The following is a 21,680-nucleotide window of genomic DNA, read 5'->3' on the forward strand; positions in this document are numbered from 1 at the left end:
ACAATAGCCAGCTACTGCAAACCTGATGCCCTTATTCTTTATAAGGCTAATGATTCCAATGCTGTCTATCATGGGGAAGCAACTATACCACTTATTATATGAACACCAATATTATCAAAATAATGTAAATAGCAGCAATTTTTTCCTTTCAGTCCAAATGCACTAATAAATGGTTCATTTTATTAGGATGTCACGGCAAATGCACAATTCGAGAAATCTTGTTTTTAGATCTTCGTGGAGGATCTCCAAGTCTTACTTACGTTGTTGTTCTTCATCTTCTTCTTGTGGACTTTTTTGTTTCACAGCCTTCAGTTTCCATCGAAACTTCCTGAAACTTGGCATATATATGTAAAAATACCCTGCGCAGACAGTAACCATCTCCGATTTTGAAAATTCCTCCTAGAAAAAAAGGTATGACGTCAAAATATATCCGCTAATGGAAATCGCCGAAAAAATTATCTCCGAAACTCGGCAAGCTTTTTGAATACTGTTTGCGGGAATCGAACAGGGCATTAGCAGAGATGAATTACCGCACATATGATGCATCACTATGACGTCATATCAATTTTTATGACGTCATTCCTATTTTTTGACTTTTTGTTTCACAACCCAGAGTTTTCATCGGATCTTCATGAAACTTGCCATGGATATGCAGAAAGCCCACGCGCAGGCAGTAACCATCTCAGATTTTGGAAATTCTTCCAAGAAAAAAAGTTGACGTCATAATATCGCCGCTAATGGAAATCGCCTATACCAGTATCTCTGAAACGAGGCAAGCTGTTTGAATTTAGTTTGCGGGAATCAAGCCGGGCATTAGCACAGATAATTTATCGCAAACCTGATACATCACAATGACGTCATATTCGTTTTTATGACGTCATCATTAAGAGGACGAGGATCTTAGCTCATTTGAGCTTGTTTCAATGACTTGGGCTTGTTCACTCGATCTTTTTTTTTTTTTTTTGACTTGGTCTTTTTCAATGTCTCGGTCTCGATCTCGTCAATTTGACAAATCGCTTTTAATGAAACAGCATTCATGCCTTTGGATTAATATCGTTAGTGTGTTTGTGCTGGGCTGGCTTGTTGGTGTTCCCATATGAACCAACAGCTCATGATGTGTGGAGTCCATGTTCAAATCCCCATGTGCTCATTGTGTTTGTCCATGGTCAACTGATGTCATTATTATTTGCATAAAAATACATTGATGTGTACTAATCTTTGTCCTCATATAATACATCACAGAGCTTTTTGCATTCGCAAGGAGGGGATTGTGAGGGGACCTTGTCGAGATGTATTCAGATTATGAAGGGCACAGATATATATATATATATATATATATATATATATATATATATATATATATATATATATATATATATATATATATATATATATGTGTCGGATTGTTGTGTGTGTGTGTTTAGGAAGGAAAAAGATTATTTTTTTTCAAAAGCGTTGCAGGGTTGGTGTGTTCCTGGATTGTCAGGAATGTGGAGATGGCCCGGGCTTGATGGGCCGAGTGGCCGCCTCCTGTGTCTCGGTTTCATCATGTATTTCCTTCAGTATTTGTACAAGCTCCTCCCTGGCCCTTGAATCGACGTAGAAAAACATGTAACAATAGTAATTGTGTATTTGGCTGAATGTACTCTATACTCTTACTTATTGATGCTGTCCATTCAGTTTTGTCCTTGTTTTTTATTTTTATTTTATTTTTTCTTTCTGAATAGCTTTCATACAGGAGGTTTTCGCGATTCGATTGTTGCCCATTTTGTTTGATCCGATTGTCATCCTTTGCTGCCCCGTTCACTGTACTAGCTTGCTTTTCTTCAAAGTTTATTTGCGGTTTGGCAACTCCATGGATCAAATGCTTTCCATTTGGGGGAGTGTTAACGCTTGAATTTTTAAACTCTTCTGTCATCCTATTCTGGTACTGTTGTGCTGTCTTTTTATTCCAGCTCCATCCAGTTTGATGGCCATCGTATGTCTTGCTCATAAATTAATAGAATGTCTCTTTTTAACCCCGCATTCGAAGGTGGACGGAGGTTATATTTTCATCCCTGTCTGTTTGGCTGTTTGTTTGTGAGCAGGATATCTCAAAAGCTTATGGACGGATTCGTACGAAACTTCGTGGACAGGTTAGGCGTATGACAAGGACTAATCGTTTCAATTTTGGTGAAGATCAGAATCTGGATACGATAATTTATAACTGATTCTTCACCATTGAGAGATAGGGCCGACAACGATATATATAGCACGATATCTCAAAACGTTTTGGACGGATTCAGACGAAACTTGATGAATTTGTGGGGGGTGAGTGACAAGAACAAGCCGAGTTGATTGTGGTTCAGGTCCGGATGCAGATCCGGTGTATCGGAGAGACATGAAACGTAAACTGTTCAGCCTTGCAGAGGTATGCGCTCCACCGAGTGCCATTCTAGTTTTGTCCCTGTAAATGCAGAAATTTGGTTGTACCATGTTCGGTCTAAAATTGTTATGATACATTATCTCAGGCCACCATCAAGTCGAATTTTTTTTTTTTTAGTTTGAATGGCTCACAGAATTATGCTGTTCATTTTGATGGGACTATGCAAGATGAGGATGTCATTGTTCTGATACATTAGGTTTGCAAGGACAGTGGGAGATCTGTACACTCCAACTCGTATGAGTAAATCATCATGATTCAGATCCTAAATCTGAACTTCACACATCACTGCTTGGCAATTGCTATTACTTCATCGTACATGTTGTTGTTGCTGTTGCATACTTTGGTTCGGTAACATCCTCAAGTTTGGTGAATGGCAGGGGCATCCATTCGCAGTGTTGTCTTTTATTTATGCATCTTTTGTTCTCCAAGGCTTGTGGATGAAACGTACGGTGAAAGGAAATTGGTTGACAAATGGACAATTCCACATCGTAGAAGAGCTTTAAAAACCTGGGATCTCCGATGGGAGCGTCAAATCGGCAAACCCACATTAGCCATTAACATTGACGCTTGTTTGCTTGCTGAGTGAATGTGAGCAATTGATTTGGTATGGCAAGTATGTTTGCTGAACGGATTACTCAGAAATTGTATATCCCCCATTTGAGCTGTCAAGCCTGGGTTTGATTCTCAACCCTCGACCCTTAACTCTCCCACAAACCCCCTCCCACCCACGCCCATTCCACATCAACTGGATTTGTCTTTGGATTAATATCGTTAGTGTGTTTGTGACAACCTTTGTCAGACTGCCAAGCCATTGGTTTTTTGGGGTTTTTTTTTTGGGGGGGGGGGTTCCTGTACTGTCCGCCATGTCATAATCATGAAGTGCTTTCTGCTTCCTCACCCTCTCCAGTCGAGAGTGAGGAAGCACAATGCACGATATTTTGGGACTGTACTGGAAGTTTTGCTCAGGTTCCTGAATGGGTACTGGAAGTATTATTATGGTAGCAGGCACAAAGTACGTGTTGCCAAAAGAAGGGTAAGTGGCAACAGCTGAGCTCCTTGAACCACTTGCTTGTGTGAATGCGGAAATAAACGACGAGCATTTTATTTTATATCCTTTTGCTTCTGCAGCCAAAGGCCGGACGCATTCCGTTTTTGAGTTGTCCATCCAGCTGTGCGTCCATCCGCTATCAATTTTTTTGTTGGCGCGGTAAATTTGGGAATCACTGAAGGGATTCCAACCAAGCTTGGCAAAAGTGTCGACTGTAATACGAAAAAGAAGTGATTCAATTTTGGGTTCAACAGCTGTTTGCATTTATTTTGGTGTGCAAGTGTTTTGTTCACTTTTCCATGAGCCTCAATCTTGTACAAAAAAATTATTTGTGGAAGCCTTGGAACTTCATCTTGCATCTTGTTTTCATCATACAAAAAAAAAAATGAATGTTAACCGTGTGTTATGTGCATCTTCCAGTGATGAAGACAGCGATGCCATTGAGCACCAACACCTCGTTGAGTCTGCTGTCTCTGGAGAGGAGATAATTCGGAACGGAGCTTTGCACGCGCTCTACCAGCCCAGAGCAAGCCCTTCCATGACCGTGAAAAGGATCCACGATAAAAATAAGAACAAGATGTCGAAGGAAAGTACAACTACCATCAAAAGCTCTGCTGCTGCCAAACAGATCATGTTGGACAGAGATTCAAGGCGCATTGACCTGGGGGGGAAAAATGTGAAAAACGTAGCCAAACTCAAACTGGAATGTGAAATAAATGCTGTTTCAAAGAACAAAGGTTTTCAGGACGGTCTGAGCAAACGGCAGTTGTTGAATGACAAGATAATCATCTCCAAAGACTCAAAGTACATTTCTGAGGGACAGTGATCGGTTTTTTGACGACAAAGTAGAAATTTGACCAAAAATAGCATATTGTTGGTTGTGGGTGAGAATTGGAGGTTTGTCGTTACCTTTCATTGGATAAGGAAGGAAAGTTTATAAATCGGTCTGCAACATTTTGTCACTAATAATATACTTTTTGCCTGTTCATGAATTGAATATTCTTGTACTTTTTTCAAAGCAATATCGGTATGTGTAGCATTCCTTAATTTGACACGACGGCATCCTGCTCTGCTTTGCCAGGCTCATTGCCTCCAGTCGATAAGGCTGCCTTCGTACATGGCTTTCTCTCTTCCTCCATTCCTGCATTCAGCACATTTCTCTGAATGAAACCCTCGTCTCGCCTCACCTCTCCCAGAGGAGGCTCAAGTCCCCCAAGGAACATTTGTTGTTTTTTTTTTGTTTGTTTGTTTTAATTTACATGGTCTCAGGTTCATGGAGTAGCTGACGAGCAAAACGTGCAGGAAAACATAACACCGGACCTAACCAGATAAACACAGCCAGTTACCTTGGGGGAAGCAACATGACTTTCTGCAGTATGTTGGGAGCCAGCGACACCATCTCGTGACATTGATTTTTCTCTTTGCAGTCAGTGGGACAATTACAGAGAAATCTCCCACCCACTCTTCCTTAAATAACGTGTCAACTGAGGCTAGCCTTAAATCCAGGCTTGCCACCCACCTTCACTCTTTTGTTCCTCTTTTTTTTCCGTTTTGGACTTTACCTCTTTTAATCTGACAAAAGAAAGGTGAAGCTTGAAACGTCAGCACCTTGTGATCTTTTACGGTGGATAACTCCAATCATTTTTTTTCCATGCCTTTTTATACAAGTATTGGATGTGAAGATGCGAATGTTGTTTTTATTGTTCGTCAAGCATTGTGACTTGTTTATTTATCTCAAATGAAAAAGAAAATATCCCTGACAAATTAAGTGGATCTCAATGGTTGACCATTGAGAAGCAAACAAGTGTTTATCGGTTTGTTTACAAACATAAAAATGTGTGAAGTGTGTTGTCAGTTCTAGAACCTTTGAGATCAAAGACCATAAACTCGTTAAAATAAAATTTTGGAGATACGAATTCAGTGCATCACGTGCTTTTCACCGAGAGAGCCAGGGTGCTAAAGTTTATTATCACCCGTCGACCCAGGATAATAAAGTACTTTTGGATCGTTCTGCATCGCAACCTTCAACTGCGCCGGCAGAACGGTCTTGAGATATGCACACTCTCCTCAAATCTCGGCCCAGCTGCTAATTATAATCCTGGTTGCTCGCCGACAGGGTGAGGGCATGGATGTGTGTGCTCTTCCTCAGACGGTCGTTAAATTGGGTGTCCCATTTGCCAGCATGAGTTGATAGACCTTAAAGATGCCACGGTGTCCTTCGTGAAAAGTAGGTCGGCGAGTTATGGTCATTTGAGAGACGGCATTAGTTGTTAGAGGAAAGTGATGTGTCAGCATAACTGAAAATTTAGCCTCACTGGCATCTATGAAACCTCAAACAGGAAAAACTCTCTCCATCTCTAAAATATTTGCATGGTTTCAATTGTAGAATCTAAGATAAAAGAGGTTCTGATTCTGACGTACCATACTCTGATACAGAGCGTTGTACTGGGTGGTTTGCCATAGCCTGCCCAGCAGTAATTTGGAACTTGACCATGGTGCCGGTGATAGCTCGCCAACTGTTTTGGAGGAACACCATGGGATCTTTATTGATGGCAGCCGGCACACCGTCAGAGGGACGGCACACACATTGATGGATCACCCTGCCTGTGAAACCCTGAGATTATAGTTGGGTCAGGGTTTTAACTCGGATTAGACAGTGTAGAGGCAAGTGTGCATACATCTGGTCTTGGCCACACTGCCAGCTCTAAAAGAGGTTAGAACAAGAGAGTTCAAAGAGCACCTTACCCCATGCGGTCCAAAGAAAAAAAGGACATGGGCAGAGTCTGCTGGCAGCAAATTTGATTGTTTGAGATGATTTAAAATGCTACAATATTTTATCCAAGTACAGCAAAACAGAGGGGTTTTTGAAAGTAAGAAAAAGGTGATTTCTGTTATACAGTGTTCAAGTATATAATAATTCAATTGAAATTTTTTTGGGAAGTTTACCGCCGTTGATACAGCGTCTTTTACACCATCTTATTTACTGCAACATGTTACATTAGTTCTTCATTCCTGTTGTTTGTGTCCTTATGTTAACTAAAAACGGTAAATTCCATGTTTGGAATGATTTTCAATTTGTTTGCATGCCAGACAACTAGATGACAAAAACAAAAACGAGTGAAGGCATCCACAACCATCCATGACCATGTTGTGGAATGTCTGCTAAGGCCCGCACTTTTTTCCCCCTTCCACCCTCACTTTTTCACCTGTATTACCCTTGCCAAAGGAGTGTATTGCGCTTGTTTGTCTTTTTTTGTTGTTGTTCACACACAATGTGCTAATGTAGGCCACAAAGCGACCTTGTGATAACCAGTAGTACACACACTTTTTTTTCACCAGAGTCCCAACATGTACTGGTGGGGTATGCTTACACATTGTGTAAGCATACAAACTGCTTCCCCATTGTTTTGGGTCACTCACCTGCATTTGAATTTTTTTTTCATTTATCTTATCCATCCATCTATCAGGACCATACTCTGTGCAAAGCATTGGTACTGCTTTAGCAGTCTCCTTGGCTAATGGGTACAATATTGGACGGGTCGCCACTCTGACACAGGATACCAGCAAGCTGGCACTCATTTTGCCGACCTCAGAAGGATGACAGACAGTCAACCCCACCTGATATTAATTCAACAAATGAGTGGGATTTGAACTCAGGATCCGAGGATCCCAAGCCCACCACCCTAGCCATTACGCCAACACCAGGCATATTTATCATGTATGTATGTATCTATGTACGTACGTACGAACGAGGTCCGTCTAAAAAGTAACGGGATTGACTTCACAGAAATTTTATTCCTAAAAATATATTGAAATTACAGCTTGTCCCCTTCAAATTAGTTTCCCTTCAGTCTCACACACTTGTCCATCCTATTCTTCCACGCTTCAATGCACCCCCGGAAGACTTCTTCTGGAATCCTCCGGAGCTCCATCGTCGCGGCCCTTTTGATGGCCTCCACATCAAGAAATAGGGTCCCCTTGATCACCCCCTTGAGCTTAGGGAAGAGGAAAACATCACAAGGGGCCAAGTCTGGCGAATACGGCGGTTGCTCCAGAGTATGCATGTACGGGGGTTGCTCCCCACCGCCGGGGCATGGCCTTCTCGCCTCCAAACCCGGGAAGGTGGGGCTTCTCTGGTTGTTTCAGGTACTCCGTCCCAAGCTTAAGGCCGGGCTTGGAATATAAAAATAGGGAAAAATCACATACAGGGGAATCACATACAGAGGGTAATCACATACTCCCAAAGGTAATTAACACCACACACCCCTCATGTGGTGACACGTAACACTTTAGCAGATAGATTCGTTGACATATACATCGAGGTGCTTCTACCCATCCACGGACCATGCTACACAAAACAATCCCATCTGTACTAATAAATCAGTTCTTCTACCCCCATAATTGTAACAATATATACACAAACATATGTACACCCTCTCCCATGAGAGGAAGACACCCTCGTGGACAGGCCCTTGCTACTCTTATGGATGGCAGCGAGTCCCCAGAAGCAGGGGAAAGAGAGTGGCATCTTTCAGTGGGAGAATTGCGCAGACTGTGGGTCAGTCACCCAGATAGCTCAGATTGCAGAGCGCTGGTATGGTTTTCCAGAGGACCTGGGTTTGATTCCTAGTCGGGGCATGTAGTTTTTCACACATTTACTGGATGTACATATACATATTTTTATATATTGTTGCGAATTCGCGCCCGCTGGCGTGCGATCGGCCGCTCGACTCGAATGGTGGCCACCTCGCCCACCGGAACGGAAAATTCCGTCGTGACCCTCTCGGAACAACGCCGGAGCCAGTCATGGGTGGGGGTTTAACCCCACCGCGACCGTGCCAATTGCCCACCCGCGCAGGATCGGGTTGCTCGCCAAATTCGATCCACCTAAGTACCTGCGCGGATGGTTGACCGGGCGATCGTACCTCGCCGCAGGCCGACTCCGGACACGAAACGCTTAAGCGGTGCGTTCCGTGCTATCGGGATAACCGAGCGGTGTTATCGTCGGCCTCGACGGTTCTGATTAATTATCGGGCGTTTTAAGCCCACAACGAACCCTTTTACGTGAAGCAGGAAGGAGGGTCAATAAAGAAAACATGAAGCGAAACGGGAAAACAGTTCACACAATGCACATTTATTATGCGACACACGGAAAACACACATATACAGCCAAACAGTCAGAATGCACCTATATCAGGAAAACAAAAGAAACAACGATGCAGAGTTACAACCGAATACGCGTACACACGGCAACACTTACACAGTTCTACTTTACAAGACACGGCGCTGACACGCATTTACTCAAAAGCAAAGGAAAGAAGCCACCCTCATAGACAAGGGGGCAGACGGGCCTGTAGGCCAATATGTGCGTGGGACCTGAAGGAGCGGCCAGGTCCGCGAGACCGGGTAGGTCCAACCCGCGTCCTCGTGGCACGTTGGCGGACGAGCCGCAGACGTGGCCGCGTGGCTGTGCCCCGACTCCGTGCTCCTTCGCAGGTTTCGTTGGCACGACGTTTGGAGTGGGGTGGGAATGGGGCCCCATTGTTGCACTATCTCAGCGTGGGGGAAAAGGGGGAATTGTTGATGCTCTGGGGGAGGGAGAATGGCTGGCTGGCTTGGGTCCCGCAACAAGCGATCTCCCGCCGTGACCTCGTCGCCGACCGCCGTCCTTCTCGCCTCAGACCCGAGCTCCTTGGCCTCTTTCCACAACTCTCCTCAGCCGACTGCAGAACCCAACTCGATGCCTTTGCCTCCCGACTCCGCTGCTGCCACACTCTGCTCTTTCAAACTGACTCTGCCCCGATTTGCCTTGCGCTTGGCGTTTTATAGGCCGGCAGGAGAACCCATATGCAAAACTAAGGGAGTGGGTATGGACAAAGACAGGCGAAGGCGATAGGTTAGGGGGAGACAGTAGGGTAGGTCCGAGCCCGTTTCTGGACTGGCCGGCACCACCACACTCCCTCCACACAACCTCACGGACCAGACCAGAGGCCAGCCAGCTTCATATGCCGGCCTGTTTGTGCTTCAGCTGCTGGTCCGCATTTGCCAAGCCTTGCTTTGCCTTGCCTCACTTGCCTGCCTTTGCCTTGACCCCATGCCTGCTTCGCCCTTGTTGCATTGCCCCCATGTCACCATCTCAACCATGTGTGTCAGGACCATCTTCAGTGTTTTGCAAGGACTGCCCTGCAGGCAGCCACACCACGAGGACTGCATTGCGCAGCCCGTGCATTGTTTGCATCCACCATCCATTTTGTGTTTTTGCATCCTGTCCATTCCATTCACATGTGCCAGGGACTGCATTGAGCAGCCCGGCTACCTCCTTCTTGCATAAAGGCCAGTTCAAATGGCCTGTGGGACGGCGCATGGCCTGCCGTGTTGGGGTGAGTTGGCTCCAGCAGCTGAAGTATGAAGGAAGAAAGGAAAAAAAAGAAGGTTCAGTGACAAAAGGGACCTTTTGAGTAGGCCCTGAAGACGTCTGACCTTCGAGCTGATGTGCACTCACCCACACAGGCTGTTAACCTTGCTGTGCCTTTTTCCTTCTCCAGATAACAAACAGGTCCTGGACCATGGTTAGTGTAAATATTAGAAAATGTAAATAAGTTTTGCAACCCACCTGTTGTTTGTCTTAGCGCCGGCAATGTTGTTAAGTCGTCTGTGTGATTCTGATAGTTTAGTTACGCAGCGCACTAGGTTATTTATTTTTGGGACATGTATGAAAAAATGTCGCACTCAGGGATCCGTAGGTAAATTGTACGAGGGGAAAACTTACACATGATGGTCACACAAAAATTGGACGACTCGGGATTAGTCTGTAAAAAGGGGAGGGTAGTGTTGCGAATTTGGAAGTGAACTGCACACAACAGCCAGGTCCTATAGATCAGTTATATCGGTAAGTATGTGTTTCTAGTTAGGGTCCCGTCCTATGTTTAATGGGTGATTAATTGTACAAGCGCTGTGAGTTATTTTGATAGTGAGGATTAAAATTACCAACAACAACAACAACGACACCTGCCCTCGCTTCCTTCCACCATCATCCATCGGCACCATTGCATGCGTGCGTGTCAGCACGTACGCGGGCAGAGTCCAGTGTGCTAGGCGGGGTTTCTCTGGACGTTGGTGTGCTGGTTTCGCCCAAAATATGGGCACAAGCATTACGCTCTGGCTTCGCCCCCAATATGGGCACAAGCGTTTCATTCTGGCTTGGCTCCAAATATAGGCATAGAGCGTTCTCTCTGCCCAACGAGGGAGTGCGAGCGTGGGATAAGGGAAGAGCGCGTGGGCCAAACGAGAGTTGTTGAGGGTTGTCTTCTGGTCTTCGGAAGAGTGGTTGTCTTCTGGTCTTCGAAAAGGGGTTGTCTTCAGAAGTCTGGTGGTCTTCTGAAGCCAGTTGTCACCTTCCTGGGGTCCCGCCAACAGAGCGTCTTCTCTTGTGGCCTGTGTGCCTGCGAGCCTGTCCCGCAAGGATCATCTGCCTGGGCTTGGAGCAGCATTGTGTGGCGGGATTGAGTCCTGCCACACCGGATCGTCGAAGACCGCACGAGGCGGAAAGGTCTAATATAATAGGCTCTGACCTCCAGCTCGCCTTTCCTCGAGATGGAGGCCTCCAATAAAGACCTGACGGGTCCGTTTCTTTTTGGGTGTGTGTGTGTGTGTGTGTGTGTGTGTGTGTGTGTGTGTGTGTGTGTGTGTGTGTGTGTGTGTGTGTGTGTGTGTGTGTGTGTGTGTGTGTGTGTGTGTGTGTGTGTGGCGCCAGTCTATTAAGTAAAACTGCATAAGTGCGTCTACATAAATTGCTATTCCTTCAGCATTCGGTTAACTCTGCCTTCTTGCGTGCTCCCCTGCCCCATTATATACTAGAACGGGCACTCAGTAGAGCACATACCTTCGCCAACGCTACATTTTGCCCCCCCCCCCCCAGAAACCGTTGATTGTGAGGGTATTTAATCCCATACCACATCTGCCATCTCAATATGTGTTATGATGGCTCAAAAACATTAAATTTCCTGCTGTTTGACACTGATTCACGTACATTGTACAATTTCTGTATGAACTCCATGACCTTTTTGGGTGTCGGTGTCAAGTCAATCTGATGACAACTGGTCACATTATAAGAAATTATTTTCTGGCATTTTAGGGGCATTTAGCACAAACGAGTTTCTGTTTTTCTAAATAAGTTATTTATTGTGAACAAACATTCATTTTCAGAAAGTATGACATCTGAAAGTACTAATTCAGCTGTGTGTACTCTATGTAGAGCGTATGACATTAGCTAGTTGCACGATAGGGGGTTGAAGTACTATCGATAAATAGAACTATAAGTTGTGAAATGCGCCTCTCCTGGTGCCAAAGTCCCATTGGTTTGCATGGAGAGAACTATGTTTTTGCCTGCTAATCCGTTTTTATTACATGCATCTTTACAACTGTAAAATGTGCATATCTTTTATTTTTTAATATCTTCAAATTGCACCAGCAGCCGAAAGCATCATGGCACATACGAATGACACATTTGAAGCACACATCACGTGATCGTGCTTTTTTTAGAATGGTTGACATCAGCTGGTTGTGGTTGGGCAATCCAAAAGTAACACATCAGCTGGCTCCTAATTTATAAAAAAGGAACATTTTTTTTGTTTAGTGTGCGCACTAACGTATGCACATTTTGTAAGTTCAGTGACACCCACCCCCCCTGCCCCCCAATGATTTAAACTCACCAATAAAGTCACTGTCACATATTACACATCACAGGATAGGGAATTGAATTCTAAACATTTTGAATCTACTTACATGCAAATTGTATAAGAATTGACCACGTTATGATAATTAAGGTCGTTGACCCCCCTGACCTTTGACCCAAACTGCTAACAAAGGTAATGACGTCATTGTGTCATATCGTATATCACAAGATTGGGCATTGAATTCACAACATTTTGGCATTGGATGCATGCAAATTGGATAAAAATCGACCGCACTATGGCAAAATGACGATTTTGACCTTTTCATGACCTCGACCTTGACCTTTGTACTCTTAATTTTGTAATTGGTATTAGAGTGTGGGAAACAGAACAGTCAACATTTTGGTGTTTGTTTCATGCAAATCGGATAAGAATTGACCGTGTTATGACTAAAACCGCACATTTTGCAATGTCGTGACCCCCCCTCCTCCTGACCTTTGACTCCCAACCGCTAATCAGGGTTATTACGTCATTGTGTCATGTCACATATCACAAGATGGGGCATTGAATTCTGAACATTTTGGCATTAGTTGCATACAAATTGGATACAAATTGACCGTGCTATGGTAAAAAGACGATTTTGACCTTTTCATGACCTTGACCTTGACCTTTGACCCGATCGCTCCCAAAATCTAATCAAATGGTCCTCGGATAATAACCAATCATCCCACCAAATTTGCTGCGATTCAGTTCAATACTTTTGGAGTTATGCGAATAACAAACAAACAAACAAACACACATATCACAAATAAATAAATAAATACACAGCGATCAAAACAACCTTCACAACAAAGTTTGCGAAAGTAATAAATATCCCTTATTGTTAAATGTTCCAGCTCGTTTCTGTGTTTCTTTCATTGGCTTGGCACGGTGTATATTGAGAAATAGCGAGGCCGTAAGTTATTAATTTGGTCCGACGGGCCTTGGTAATCTCCGCTCGGGTTTCACACAGTTCGGGCTCGGTAATGGCTCGTTCCGCTCGACGTCCGTCGAGGGTGTGAATTCACCGGTAGCTTTGTCCGCGTGGGTAATTAAGTATATTGAAGTTAGGCAATTGACCCACGCGGTCGAATTATTGACGATTCATGGTCCAGTCAGGGACCTGTGCCTTTCGGACTTATCCAAAAGGCACGACCTCAATTCCGGTGTGTTCGGTGGAGCCGACTCTACTGCTCCCTCTAGCGGTCGTGCTCGCCACCGATACCCGACCCCATAACAATATCTAGGGATGAAAGTGTGTACCCCGAGGACCTGAGCCATCCTGTCAAGTGTCCGCCCAATAAATGTGGAAATGGGCAGACAAAAGTATAATGTGAAGTGTGACAACAGAAGAAGGAGAGAATACTGTGACTGTGAATGGAGAGAATAGCCAATCAGCTCTCACCTAATCGACTACACCCAGGTGGCTAGGATTATATATACGATTGACTCCTCCCACACTCCTCTTGCCAAAGCCTTATGTATGTATGTATATATATATATATATATATATATATATATATATATATATATATATATATATATATATATGTGTGAACATATTGACGAAGGGAACCAATTTCTTCACCCTGATTTTGGCTTCACACACACGGGTTAATTTTGATGAGCAGAAGGTCCCTCGAACGGCACTCGGAAGAGCACATGCTGCGCCAGGCTGAACATTTTATGACTTGTATTCCACTGATGGGCCGGATCTTGACCTGAACCAGAATCTAATCGGCTTGTTATCGTCACCTAACCAACTCATCCACCTTGTTTTGTCATAACTCATCCACAATTTTTTGAAACATTGTGCTATCACGATATTGTCCTGGAAATCGTTATTTGGCCCTATCTCTCAATGGTGAAGAATGGGTTGAAAAATTCTAGCATCCAGATCTTCATCAAAACCAATCAATTCATCCCTGTCACGCACCCAACCTGTCCACCAAATTTCGGCCGAATCCTTCCACAACTTTTTGACGTATCCTGCTCACAGACAGATCGAGATGATAAACATAACCTCCGTCCACCTTGGATGGTGGAGGTAACTAAAGTTGGAATCTATAAATGTGAGGGGTGGTATTGTTGGTTGAGGGTGCGGCTGTGCCGCTGATGCAATGCCCTCTGCTGGCTGGAGCAGGAATGTCCAATTTGTTCACTGTGCCGACGACAGCTTGTCTACTTTTCACAAAGGACATCATGGGACCTTTAATGTCCAGCAACTAATGCTGGCAGACTGTACTCCCGTTGGTCATCCATCCAAGGGACGGCACACACATTGATGAATCACCCTGCCTGTGAAACACCGGGATGACAGTTTATGGCTGGGTCGGGATTCAAACCCAGGCTGGACAGCTGAAAGACGAGTGTGTGTACCCCGAGGACCTGAGCCATCCTGTCAAGTGTCAGCCCAATAAATGTGGAAATGGGCAGACAAAAGTATAATGTGAAGTGTGACAACAGAAGATCGCAACAACAGATCGAGGATGCATTTGCTAAGACCAGTAGATGGCAGAAAGGTCACATTGAAAAAAATTATCATCAATTGGTGAGCAGTCGGTGCCTGGTGGGTTTGCATTATTGCTGACAGCGTGGCTGTGCTGCTGTGGTGCAGGAGCCTGTGCAGAAGATGTGGCTCCTGTGGGCCTGGAATGTTTGTTTTGTATTTCCTGAAGAAATCAATTATTACTCTCGCCAAAGGAGAGGGTATTGCTTTTCAGTCCTTTTGTTGCATGCAAAATCGAAGATTCTTCAAATATATTGGTCAGTCGATTTTGTTATTCTGTCTGTCTGTCCGTTTGTTTGTTAATTGCTGGAATCCTTTGGATTTCAGCAATTATGTTGGTCGGTTGTGTGTGTCATTCTGTGTGTGTCTGTCTGTCCATCTGTTTGTGTGTTTTGTTTACCCTGTAGAAGCCACAACGTTTCAGCGATCATGACCAAACTGGGTACAGACGTCGGCGATAGTCCAACTTAGACACTTGTCGTTTTTGGTGAATCTAGGTCAAAGGTCAAGGTCAAGATCACCGAAAAACCGAAATTCTTATTTTCGCAATAACGTCCGCTAAAATGGTCGTATCGACTTCAAACCAAATCCAAAATGTCCATCTTCCAATACTGCATCCAACCATATGTCTCATTGGGGGTGTCACGCCAACACCCTTCTTAGCGGTCGGGGGTAGAACGTCAGGGGAAAGGGTCAAAAATTTCAAATTGCGATAAAAACGCCATTTCAAGTTCGATTGACTTCCAAGTTATGATCATGACCAAACTAAGTGCTATAACTCATTAAACAGTAGCACTGTCGACTTGTAAGAACCAAATTGATTTCCAGGTTTTTGTCTTTTCAGAGATCATGGAGATATGACAAAGTTATTCCGGAAATTCCTTGCTCAACGAGCAATTTCATTTGTTTGTTTGTTTGTTTGTCTGTGTGACTGTCTGTCTGTCTGTCTGTCTAGTTATCGCCGACAGGTTACAAATTTTAACTGATCCTCACGAAACTTCATCACATGCTCGAGTTTGTCAGACGAAAGCGGCATACTGTTTTTGAGATCAAAAGGTCGACCTAGGCCAAAGGTCAATAATTTAGGTCCATCCATTCCATTGGGACCATACTCTGTACAGAGCGTTGGTGCTGCCGAAGCAGTCTCCTTGGCGATTGGGCACATTCCTGGACAGGTCGCCACTCTGACGCAGGATACTTGAATGACTCGGTCATCCCAGCAATCTGGTACTCATTTTGCCGACCTCGGAAGGATGGCAGGCTGAGTCAACCCCCTGGTGAATTAATTCAGCGGGCAACAAGGTTTGAACTCAGGACCCTCGAATCCCAAGCCACCACCCTAACCACTGAGCCAACACTAGGCTTCATAACTTAGGTGATATTTCTAAAATCCTCAATTTTCATCCGATTGACTTGAAATTTGAAGAGCATTTATAATTCAGGTCACTGAATTCAACCAGCCAATTATTCTTGAGGTCAACGCAGACCAAAAGTTCAACATAGGCCAAAGATAAACAACGAGGGTGGTGTTTCTAAAATCCTCAATTTTCATCCAATTGACTTGAAATTTGAAGAGGATTCATATTTCAGGTCAATGAATGTCTGTTTGTTTGTTAATTGTTAATTGTTTGTTTTTTAATCCACCACCAATTATTTTTGAGGTCAACATTGAATTAAAAGGTCAATATGGGCCCAAGGTCAACAACTAAGGTATTATTTCTAAAATCCTCAATTTTAATCCGATTGACTTGAAATTTGCAGAGAATTTATATTTCAGGTTACTGAATTCAACCAACAATTTTTTTTGAGATCAACATAGGCCCAAGGTAAAAAAAACTAAGTTGGTATTTCTAAAATCCTCAATTTTCATCCCATTAAATTTGACTTGAAATTTGAAGAGGATTTATATACTGAAACGCAAAAGAAACTTACAACTTGTTTGAAATGTAATAAAATTGTAAGAGTTCAAAATAAAACAAACCAACAATTGCTAATTGAAACATTGGCATTTTAGTGATGACATGTCAAGTTTTTGTCCAAGATACACCATCTCATAAGTTTGTTCTTCAGTACAGAACAACACAGGGTGCAATGTCAGTCCCCTTTCAATAGCGTGTGTGGCCACCATTGTTTTGGAAAGAGGCAGTGCATCGTCACCGCATACTGCCTACCAGTCTTTGGATGGATTGCTGCTGGATTCTGTCCCACTCAGTCCTCGATGTCTGAAGCCATCTGACTGAGGACCATCTGCCTGTCCTGCCTTGCAGTGGTGACTCTTGGCCTCCCTGATCGAGGTCTGTCATCTGCAGAGTTGTGGAGGGTGTCTCTGTCCACCAGGGCCGATATCGACTGGTGTGAACAGCCAAGGCGACGTGTCACCTCACGGTAGCTCAATCCGCCTTGCAGTATGCCCAAGGCACACTGCCGTTGATCCCTTGACAATCATGGCATGTTGATTGAAATGCCCATTTTGCACTGGCCTTCTCCAAGCCAATATCAAGACATCACGTGCAGCTCATTAAAATCATCCCGTACCCCTTGGCTAATCACTGACAGTCAAAACGGCTGTTCAACAGCTGTGCTATGAAGTGACCATTGAAGGTTCAAGTGAACATCCCTGACCGTTTTGTCTGACAGTGAGGACACTATTGTCAACAAATAAGTTCACACATTTACTACACACAGTGTTATTGTTGATATTTGAAGGTTTAAAAGGTGGTAAATTTCTTTTGCGTTTCAGTATATTTCAGCTCATTGAATTCAACCACCAATTATTTTTACAGCGCATGCGCTGTATACAATTGCACCGAGTTTGAAATGTCCCCGGTGTCTACCACGTCTACCACATTTTTGAGGTCAACGTCGGCTGAATTTCTAAAATTGTCAATTTTCATCCAATTGACTTGAAATTTTAGGGGCATTTAGCACAAACGAGTTTCTGTTTTTCTAAATAAGTTATTTATTGTGAACAAACATTCATTTTCAGAAAGTATGACATCTGAAAGAACTAATTCAGCTGTGTGTACTCTATGTAGAGCGTATGACATTAGCTAGTTGCACGATAGGGGGTTGAAGTACTATCGATAAATAGAACTATAAGTTGTGAAATACGCCTCTCCTGGTGCCAAAGTCCCATTGGTTTGCATGGAGAGAACTATGTTTTTGCCTGCGAATCCATTTTTATTACATGCATCTTCACAACTGTAAAATGTGCATATCTTTTATTTTTTAATATCTTCAAATTGCACCAGCAGCCGAAAGCATCATGGCACATACGAATGACACATTTGAAGCACGCATCACGTGATCGTGCTTTTTTTAGAATGGTTGACATCTCAATCCAGTTCAGTTGACAGTTCAGGTCAGGTCAGGTTAGATCTGTGACCTGCTACAGGTACCATGTAAACCTGTACTAACCTGTTCCATGGTCGGGTTGTCGGCGACTAAACCGTCTCCCCCACCAGGTTTTCTGGTGAGGAGGGTGTTTGGATATGGACACCCAGCAGGATTAAAAACAAAACCTGTCAAAGGGCGGAGGAGCTCCTTGTGAGCCAACGGCCATCCATATCTAGTGCCCAGCTGTGTCTGCGGACGTCCTCCTGCAGTTGGGTCACTTCTTATTAGGAGGTTGGTGGCAGGATTTGCACTCCGGCCACCGTAAAACCCTTCATTCCACAAAACGCAAAAACGCAAAAAAATCTGAAAACCCACTCCGTGGGAGTACCTCCTGTGCAGCTTCCCTTTTCAGGGCAGCTCACCGGATGATGGGATTGGGGCAAAGCCTTCGGAACCCCCAATCTTTGATAGGAGGGAAACCACGGGGTAACATCCCTGGGTCAGATTGCGGGAGAGTGTGTCGGAGTGGTGCTGAGGTGTCGTCCACCAGACGGCGGTCTCCTTGGGTTAACCTGAGGCGGTCCCTTCGGGTGGGTGCCTGGAATGTCCTATCCCTAAGAGAGGATGATCACCTGTCTCTGTTATCATCTGAGCTCAAGCGTTTGGACATCGGGATTGCAGCTCTCTCTGAGGTTCGGAGACCGGATTGCGGCGAGATAATGGTGGGTGGTTACACCTACTATTGGTCTGGTCGCTCTGATGGTTATCATACCCAAGGAGTTGCTGTAGCTGTGTCCAATAAGCTGACCCCAATGATAATTGAGGTAACACCGGTCAACGAGCGTATTATGAGATTAAGGATTCGCCACTCCTTAGGTGTCATTTCCCTGGTCTCTGTTTATGCTCCGACTGAGGCGAGTGATCTCACCGTGAAGGATGCATTCTCTGCCACGCTCGAGTCTGTGGTTGATCAGTGCCCCAGACGAGATACACTTCTAGTCTTGGGGGATTTCAATGCATCGACTGGAACTGATAGGGATGGTTATGAGGTGTGTGTTGGTCCCCATGGGTCAGGAACTATGAACCAGAATGGCACTAAGTTCCTTGACTTTGCAAGAAGTCATGGACTTAGGGTGGCTGGTTCATGGTTTCAGCGCCCACAAGCTCATCGCTGGACTTGGTATTCCAACGCTGGCGGTGTGGCAAAGGAGATTGACCATGTCCTCATTGACGGTCGTTGGAGGATGATCCAGAACTGCAGGGTCCACCGGAGTGCTCAGTTCCTCAATACTGACCACAGGCTTGTTGTAGCAACTCTAAAGCTGCACCTTAAATCCTGGAGAATGGTGCAATCCTAGGCTGGATGTTGCCAAGCTCAGGGATGAGAGAGTAGCTGAGGAGTTTGCAAACAGGCTGAGTGGACACTTGGGGGGTCTGGATGCTTTGGGGGGTCCTGAAGAGTTGTGGAGCACCTTCAAGACCACCGTCCTTGATGTTGCCGGTGGATGCCTTGGAGTTCACCGCAGGGCAAAGAAGAATTTTGTCTCTCAAGGGACACTGGATACCATTGACCAGAGTCGCAGGGCCAGGCTGAATGGCAGAGCTGAGCTGTTCAGGGAGCTGAGGCGTAAAACTGGACGTGCACTGAGGGTGGACAAGGAGGCCTATGTGCAAGGAATCTGTGAGGGGGTAGAGCATCACCTGTGGACAGGTGATTCTCGTCCCGCTTACAGGGGAATTCGCGCATTACGTTCATCCAAGCCCATCCCTCAGAGCACTGCAGTTCGAGCAGAGAGTGGTCGGCTCTTGACAGAGGAGTCTTAAGTGAAGGCCCGCTGGGCCGGTTACTTTGAGCGGTTGTACCAGGCTGATCCCCCAGCTGTCGAGTTGGACGTCAAGGGTGTTACAATCCCTGTTGCTGACCCTCGAATCAACTGTGGTCCACCTTCGCTTGTGGAAACACGGGCTGCGGTGAACCAGTTGAAACGAGGCAAAGCTCCAGGGATCTGTGACATCCATGCCGAACTTCTCAAGGCTGGTGGAAATGCTGCACTCGTGTCGTTGCATGCAGTTTTGTGCTCTGCCTGGAACACAGGCATCATCCCAACTGACTGCAAGAGGGGCCTTGTTGTTCCTCTCTGGAAAGGGAAGGATGATCGCCAAGACTGCAACAACTACCGAGGGGTGACGCTGCTCTCAGTGCCGGGCAAGGTCTTTGCTCGGATAATTCATGATAGCGTTCGCCACCATCTGCTTGAGCACCAGCGTCCAGAGCAGTCAGGCTTTACGCCAAAGAGGTCAACGATTGACCGTATCCTTGCACTTCGTGTCCTCACCGAACGCAGACGAGAGTTTCGGCAGGGGCTGCTTGCAGCCTATGTTGATCTCTGTAAAGCGTTCGATTCAGTGAATCGGGATGTCCTCTGGAGGATTCTTGGTCTTCGTGGGGTGCCACCAAAACTGATCGATCTGATGTCTGAACTCTACTCTGGTACTGAGAGTGCTGTGAAGTGTGGTGGTACCATCTCTGACTTATTTCCAGTTGTTACTGGAGTTCGTCAGTGGTGTGTACTGGCCCCCACACTTTTCAGCACTTGTATGGACTGGATTTTAGGGAGGATGTCGGAGAGATCAAGTTGCGGTGCATCGTTTGGCAATGTCAAGATCTCGGACCTTGATTTTGCAGATGATGCAGTCATCTTTGCGGAGACTTTAGACATCCTCTTGGGGGCCCTCGAGGTGCTGAATGAGGAGTCGGAGCCGTTGGGATTACAGGTTTCTTGGGTCAAAACTAAGATCCAGGCTTTCGGTGACATCTTGGATGCTGCTGTCCTGTCTGTGTCTGTTTGTGGTGAGGATGTTGAGGTCGTGGAGAGATTCACTTACCTTGGCAGTGATATTCATGTCTCCGCAGGTTGTGAGCCGGAGGTCAATAGACGTCTGGGTCGGGCCTGGGGAGTCATGGATTCACTGGATCATGGGGTGTGGCGCTGCTGGTACCTGTGCGGGAGGACGAAAGTCCGAATCTTCAGGTCCTTGGTACTTCCAGTCTTGCTCTATGGGTGCGAGACTTGGACTCTGACCAAGGATCTGAGACGGAGACTTAATTCTTTTGGTACCAGGTCTCTTCGGAGAATCCTTGGCTATCGCTGGTCGGATTTTGTGTCCAACGAGCGGTTGCTGAGAGAGACTCGGATGAGATTTGTTACCTGCATAGTCCGTGAGCGTCAGTTGCGGCTGTATGGACATGTGGCTCGTTTTCCTGACGCTGATCCTGCTCACCAGATTCTCTCAGCGAGGGAGTCTCATGAGTGGAGGAGGCCAGTGGGCCGACCACGTGCCTCATGGTTGCAGCAGGTTGACCATCATCTCAAGGAGATGGGGATGGGCCTGGCATCTGCCTGGGGGATGGCCAGATGGAGGCCCCTGGAGTACCGGCAGAAAGTGGACGCAGTGACGTGCTGTTCTGGCACATGCTCCCATACCTAACCTGACCTGACTTGAAATTTGAAGAGGAGTTGTATATTTGGTCATTGAATTCAACCACCAATTCTGTTTTTCATTCAAATTTGTTTTATGGATTTTGCAAGTATCATGCTCTGCACGACATCGTCTTCTTGTTTGTTTGCTACTTGCAAAATCAAAGATTTT

At 45.2% G+C, this 21,680-nt stretch overlaps 1 protein-coding gene across 1 annotated transcript in view; it reads left to right on the plus strand.

Annotated features, from left to right (window-relative positions):
- C4H12orf43 (chromosome 4 C12orf43 homolog) overlaps window positions 1-5,389 on the plus strand; it is a 29,204-nt gene extending 23,815 nt beyond the window's left edge. Inside the window, exon 5 of the mRNA XM_085879270.1 lies at window positions 3,894-5,389. Coding sequence (XP_085735396.1) covers window positions 3,894-4,299 — 406 coding nt within the window. The 3' untranslated portion in view covers window positions 4,300-5,389. The remainder of the gene's footprint in view (window positions 1-3,893) is intronic.
- The last annotated feature ends 16,291 nt before the right edge of the window (window positions 5,390-21,680 follow it).

Source organism: Eptatretus burgeri, chromosome 4 (genome assembly GCF_056783735.1).
Source record: "Eptatretus burgeri isolate ZD-2024b chromosome 4, Ebu_testis_v1, whole genome shotgun sequence".
In the NCBI taxonomy this organism is placed as follows: Eukaryota; Metazoa; Chordata; class Myxini; order Myxiniformes; family Myxinidae; genus Eptatretus; species Eptatretus burgeri.